This window comes from Babylonia areolata, chromosome 11 (genome assembly GCF_041734735.1).
Source record: "Babylonia areolata isolate BAREFJ2019XMU chromosome 11, ASM4173473v1, whole genome shotgun sequence".
In the NCBI taxonomy this organism is placed as follows: Eukaryota; Metazoa; Mollusca; class Gastropoda; order Neogastropoda; family Buccinidae; genus Babylonia; species Babylonia areolata.
Genome location: NC_134886.1, coordinates 10,287,788 through 10,295,287, shown reverse-complemented (window position 1 = coordinate 10,295,287; position 7,500 = coordinate 10,287,788). Strand labels below are relative to the sequence as shown.

Below are 7,500 nucleotides of genomic sequence, written 5' to 3'. Positions count from 1 at the left end.
TGTGTGTGTGTGTGTGTGTGGTGCTGTGGAAGGTGGCAGGGAGGTGCACATGCAGGTGAAAAAATTCACGTTTTCCTGGTCTGATAGTAATTTCTTAATAGGCTTGAACCATTTAGTGATTTCTAAAGAAGAAAAAGATAATCATGATGATAGTGTACATTTGTACAGTCACCTTTCTCTCCAAGAGCTCAGGGCACTTTATATGAAAGAAGAAAAAGTTACAAATTACATCAACCACTCATGACCACTCTCTCTTTCTCTTTATCCAATCTCCCCCCCCCCCACCCTCCCATCTCATTCATACATGCAAAGTGAATTGGGAGACATGGGGTTGCATCAAAGAAGTAGGATGCCTAAAGTGCTTAAAGACAGACTCCTAAAAGATGAGATGGTTTGTTGCTTTTTGAGAGAGAGAGAGAGAGAGAGAGAGAGAGAGAGAGAAAGAGAAAGAGAGAGAGAGAGACAGTGTGTGTGTGTGTAATACCATAATGATAATAAATAATGATAATAATAATAATCTGTATTTCTTTTTATCAGAACAGATTTCTCTGTGTGAAATCTGGGCTGCTCTCCACAGGGAGAGTGCATCACTACACTACAGCGCCACCCATTTTTTGTTTTGTTTTTCCTATCAAAGTGGATATTCCTACAGAATTTTGCCAGGAACAATCCCTTTCTTGCCGTGGGTTGTTTTACGTGCGCTAAGCGCATGCTGCACACGGGACCTCAGTTTATCATCTCACCCGAATGACTAGTGTCCAGACCACCACTCAAGGTCTAGTGGAGGGAAAGAAAATACAGGCGGCTGAGCCGTAATTAAAACCAGCATGCTCAGATTCTCTCACTTCCTAGGCGGACGTGTTACCTCTAGGCCATCACTCCACTTATAGTAATATAATGATACTAAAGAGTAGTAGTAGTAGTATCATTATTATTATCATAATCTTAATAAAAAGTAATAATAAGACAAAGAGAAGGAAGGAGATCAAAACAACATCAAACACCCGACTCAACTTCATCACATGAAAATATCAAAACACTGAAACACGATTCCTTACAACACGCACTGTTTCATAACATTGCAGCACAACCACCACCACCCACGACGCAGATGCCACGCACTATGCAGTGATGCAATATTCATTGATGGGGGGTTTATACTGCTGGCAGCAAGCTGGCTACGGCACCAGACATGAGTTGCTGTTTTTTTTGTCTTTCATCCCTCATAATCAGTTATTCATGTGTGTGTTTTTTTGGGGTTTTTTTTGGTGTGTTTGTTTTCCATATATTTGGGGAATGGGAGGATGGGGGGAGGGGGGGGGGGGGGGTGGGGGGTTATGGGTTTTTTTTTATGATGTTTATGTTTATTTCTGAAGTCCATTTTATTGTATCTTTTTTTCTCCTGTCATATGATATGCGTGTACTTATGCAAAACATTCATGTGTTGTCAGTAAAAAAATATTTTAAAAAGAAGAAAAAAAAAAGAAAAAAAAGAAAAGAAAAAAGAAAGTTTAACTATTGTGGAAAAAAAATCATGCATGTGGAAGCTTTCATTTGTCTCTGTACAAAATTCAGTGGTATATAAACGCATTCATTGTAACTATCATTAACGCATTATCATCATTATTGTAAGTATCATTTATTATCATTGTTAACATCATTGTTCTTATCATTATTGTATTACGATCATCATCATTATCATCAACACTACCACTATTGTTATTATCATTATTGTAATTACGATCATCATCATCATCATTATCATCAACACTACCACTATTGTTATTATCATTATTGTAATTACGATCATCATCATCATCATCATTATCATCAACACTATCACTATTGTTATTATCATTATTGTTATTATGATCATCATCATTATTATCAACACTGTCACTATTGTTATTATCATCACTGTCCTCACACTGTGACTCTGTCCCCTGCCCCTCCTCCTTCTTGCCCTCCCCGGGGCTGCTCAGCCAGAAAAAGCACTGTGTGATAATCATCATACCAACTCTCTTTCCATGACTGACTGATGTTTTATAAGCCGCCCACCCCAATCCCCTACACACACACACACACACACACACCACCCACCCAACCCCCTACACACACACACACAACACACACAAACACACACACACACACACACACACACATCACCCACCCAACCCCCTATACACACACACACCACAACACAACACAACACACACACACACATGCCACAATACAACACAACACAACACCCACCCAACCCCCTACACACACACACACACATCACCCACCCAAACCCCTACACACCAACACACACACACACACATACACACCACAACACACACACGCACACACACACACACACACACACACACACCACAACACACACACACACACACACACCACAACACACACACACACACACACACACACACATACACACACACACACACACACACACACACACACACACATCACTGTCGTGTATCATTTGCTCATTTCTGCTCCTCTTTCTGGACCAGTCTTGTTTGTTGTCAGCGGGAACAAATCCTTGCCCTGTTTTACAACCTCGTTTTTTGTTGTTTTTCTTTTTTCTTTTTTACATGGAAGCGTTTTCTACTGACTTGCATGAGGATGAGAACATCACAGAGGCGGCGGAGGGCAGGCTTGAAAAAGATCTGCACTGCTTTATGTCTTAGGAATAAAGGCTTGAAAAAGATCTGCACTGCTTTATGTCTTAGGAATAAAGGCTTTAAAAAGATCTTCTCTGCTTTATGTCTTAGGAATAAAGGCTTTAAAAAGATCTGCAGCTTTATGTCTTCGGAATAAAGGCTTTAAAAAGATCTTCTCTGCTTTATGTCTTAGGAATAAAGGCTTGAAAAAGATCTGCACTGCTTTATGTCTTAGGAATAAAGGCTTGAAAAAGATCTGCACTGCTTCATGTCTTGGGAATAAACTTTTAAAGGCTTGAAAAGGATCTCTGCTTGATGTCTTAGGAATAAAAGCTTTAAAAAGGTCTGCACTGCTTCATGTCTTAGGAATAAAGGCTTTAAAAAGATCTGCATTGCTTTATGTCTTAGGAATAAAGGCTTTAAAAAGATCTGCATTGCTTTATGTCTTGGGAATAAAGGCCTGAAAAACATCTGCACTGCTTTATGTCTTAGGAATAAAGGCTTGAAAAAGATCTTCTCTGTTTCATGTCTTAGGAATAAAGGCTTGAAAAACATCTGCATTGCTTTATGTCTGAGGAATAAAGGCTTTAAAAAGATCTGCATTGCTTTATGTCTTAGGAATAAAGGCTTGAAAAAGATCTTCTCTGTTTCATGTCTGAGGAATAAAGGCTTGAAAAACATCTGCACTGCTTTATGTCTTAGGAATAAAGGCTTGAAAAAGATCTTCTCTGTTTCATGTCTGAGGAATAAAGGCTTTAAAAAGATCTGCATTGCTTTATGTCTTAGGAATAAAGGCTTGAAAAAGATCTTCTCTGTTTCATGTCTGAGGAATAAAGGCTTGAAAAACATCTGCATTGCTTTATGTCTGAGGAATAAAGGCTTTAAAAAGATCTGCATTGCTTTATGTCTTAGGAATAAAGGCTTGAAAAAGATCTTCTCTGTTTCATGTCTGAGGAATAAAGGCTTGAAAAAGATCTTCTCTGTTTCATGTCTGAGGAATAAAGGCTTGAAAAAGATCTGCACTGCTTTGTCTGAGGACTAAAGCCAGCAAGAAGCGGAGAGGTCTGACTGTGTGATGTATTTCTCCCTACACCACCTCAAAACAAATCCAGAAAGTAATTCAACTTGGGATATTCATGTAAAGGTTGCAGGGAAAGGGGGTGGGGGCAGGGGGTGGTTGGGGATATCTGGCAGTATTAATATGTGTGTGTGTGTGTGTGTGTGTGTGTGTGTGTGTGTGTGTGTGTGTGTGTGTGTGTGCAGAAAGTACTCTCATCATACTTTCAAGATATACACTCAATTTGCCATTCCACACTGCAAATGAATGAGTGAACAAGCTGATATAATATATAACAACAACAATGATAAAGGAAACTTAACAAAGTTAATGTAAGAGACAAGAACACACACACACACACACACACACACACACAGAGAACTGAGAACTGTACACAACACACACACACACACACACACACACACACACACACACACACACACACACACACACACACAAAGAACTGAGAACTGTACACAACAAAACAAGAAAGAAAGACAGAAAAAGAGGCTGACAAAGACACAGACTGAGAAACTAAGAGACTGAAACAGAGACAGACAGATAGACCAATACACAGAGAGAGAGAGAGACAGACAGACAGACAGACAGACTGACCGCCTGACAGACAGACAGAAACATAGAAAGAAAGGGAAACAGTGAACTGAAGAACTGATATAAAAAGATCAAAAAGACTGGATGAAAGCAGTAAATAAATAACTCACAACATGCTGCCTGTAAAAGTATATAAAAAAGACACCACCACAAAAAAAAGTTTTAAAAACACACACACACACACATACGCACACACACAAACACACGCACACACACACACACACAGAGAAAAAACAACAAAACCCCAAACATCAAAGGGAGACAAGTGAGAGGTGTGTGAGATGAGTTTACCAAAGGCTGCTTCCTAAAAAAATAAATAAATGAATGAATAAATAAATAAATAATAAAATAACAAACTTAAAAACAAAACAAACAAACAACCCCCCCCCCAACCCCCCGCCCCCTCCCCCCCCAAAAAAAACCTCTTAAAGATGAAGAGAGAGGTATGAGAGGCTATAGTTACCCTCAGGGACTCCAGCTGTGTCTCCACCTGTCTGGTTCGAGCCTCCTCGTCAGCCCCCGTCACCGAAAATGACCCGATGTACTGCAACACACATACCTCACACCTTTATACACTGATGATCTGATGTACTGCAACACACACATACCTCACACCTTTATACACTGATGATCTGATGTACTGCAACACACATACCTCACACCTTTATACACTGATGATCTGATGTACTGCAACACACATACCTCACACCTTTATACACTGATGATCTGATGTACTGCAACACACATACCTCACACCTTTATACACTGATGATCTGATGTACTGCAACACACATACCTCACACCTTTATACACTGATGATCTGATGTACTGCAACGCACATATACCTCACACCTTTATACGCTGATACACTGATGATCTGATGTACTGTAACACACACATACCTCACACCTTTATACACTGATACACTGATGATCTGATGTACTGCAACACACACATACCTCACACCTTTATACACTGATACACTGATGATCTGATGTACTGTAACACACACATCACACCTTTACACCCTAATACACTGATGATCTGAAGTACTGCAACACACACATTTTTAAACCTTAACACACTTGCACACACATGATTCTATATACTGCAACACACACATTGCTTCATTATACATTCATGCACCGATTATATGCTGCACTGCAACACACACACACACACACACACACACACACACACCTTTAAACCTTTATACACTGACACCAAAATGATCCAATGCACTGCAACACACACACCTCACACGTTTACACTCGCACATAGATGATCTGTACTGCAACACATACCTCACAACTTTACACTGTGAAATTACATACTGGCACATGTGACTCATGTTTCATTTCTTTCAAATGAAATAAGTATTATTCAAAACTGAAATGCAGCAGAACAATCTCACAAGAAATGTGAACCACTAAAATGATATACTGTCAAATAATGCCTCACATTATACATCATAAACATTTTCCATACTATTTTTGTTTTCAGAATGTGCACAGATGCATGCCAGTGCATGAATGTGTGTGCTGGTGAGTGAGTATGTGCAGTGCATGTGCTTATGTGCATGTGTTTGTGTATATATGTGTGTCTACGGGTGAATGTGTGTGTGTGTGTGTGTGTGTGTGTGTGTGTGTGTGTGTGTGTGTGAACATGACATTCATTCCAGTCCAAGACAGCTCATCAATATGTGTGTGTGTGTGTGTGCATGCATATCATTAAACACAAACATATATGCACACACAGGCTGCTTCAGCTTTGATATGTTCTCTCTGTTTACACCTTTCCATCACAGAGCCCTCTCTCTCTCTCTTGTGTTTGTGTATGTATTTACTCCCCCCACCCCCCCAAGACTAATTCACAGATTTTCTTTACAAGGGTGGTATGAAAACAAACCAATCATTCCTTTTCCCTCAATAAAAGAAAAAGTTTCAGTTTTAATTTCAATCTTATTTCCATGGTGGAGATGGTTATAGCAGACAGTGCCAAGGTCAAAGCTTCCTTTTCCTTAGAAACAGAAATGGGAAGGTAGAGAGTGACAGATGCAACAAGAGAAAAGAGAGAGAGAGTAGGGGAGGGGGGGGGGGGGGGGGGGGGGGGAGAGGAAGAGGGAGAGGGAGTGAGGAAAAGGGAGACAGAGTCACTGAGACAGAAACAGATAAAGGGGCGGGAGAGAGAGGGCTGGATGGAGGGAGAGACAGGATGAGAGAGACAGAGAGGGGGGAGTGAGAGAGAGGGGGGAGCGAGAGGGGGGGGGAGCAAGAGAGAGCGAGAGAGAGAGAGAGGGGAGTGAGTGAGAGAGAGAGAGAGAGAGAAACTTCAGGCTTGCTTGCTGTGTGTTTGCACAGGTGAGGCAAAAATGTCTCTGGTTCTTATCACACAATGGGACACAACCATTCCATGTCAGATTCTTCCTTTCTGCCCCCCCCCCCCCCCCCCGTCCCCCACACACCCCTCAACACCTCCCCACCCCCACAATTCCCCCTCCATCACCATAAATAAGTTATGTTCTCTGTGCCTCTTGTGTTTCTCTCTTGAGTCAAGCTGGAATTATGTGTCATGACAGATCTGCATTGCCCATCCCCCCACCTCTAAATCTCTCCTCTCTGTCTCCCTCTATTTCCTCACCCCATCCCACTCCCTGCCTCGCTCTCCTCTCTGTCTCCCTCTCTTTCTTCACTCCACCCCACTCCCTGCCTCACTCTCCTCTCTTTCTCCCTCTCTTTCTTCACTCCACCCCACTCCCTGCCTCACTCTCCTCTCTGTCTCCCTCTCTTTCTTCACTCCACCCCACTCCCTGCCTCACTCTCCTCTCTTTCTTCACTCCACCCCACTCCCTGCCTCACTCTCCTCTCTTTCTTCACTCCACCCCACTCCCTGCCTCACTCTCCTCTCTTTCTCCCTCTCTTTCTTCACTCCACCCCACTCCCTGCCTCGCTCTCCTCTCTGTCTCCCTCTCTTTCTTCATCCCACTCCCTGCCTCACTCTCCTCTCTGTCTCCCTCTCTTTCTTCATCCCACTCCCTGCCTCACTCTCCTCTCTGTCTCCCTCTCTTTCTTCACTCCACCCCACTCCCTGCCTCACTCTCCTCTCTTTCTTCACTCCACCCCACTCCCTGCCTCACTCTCCTCTCTTTCTTCACTCCACCCC

The 7,500-nt window shown here is 42.0% G+C and overlaps 1 protein-coding gene across 1 annotated transcript in view; it reads right to left on the bottom strand.

Moving 5' to 3' along the window:
* LOC143287506 (uncharacterized) overlaps positions 1-7,500 on the bottom strand; it is a 146,028-nt gene that overhangs the window by 84,274 nt on the left and 54,254 nt on the right. The window contains exon 2 of the mRNA XM_076595540.1: positions 4,802-4,882. Within this exon, the coding sequence (XP_076451655.1) occupies positions 4,802-4,882 (81 nt within the window). The remainder of the gene's footprint in view (positions 1-4,801; positions 4,883-7,500) is intronic.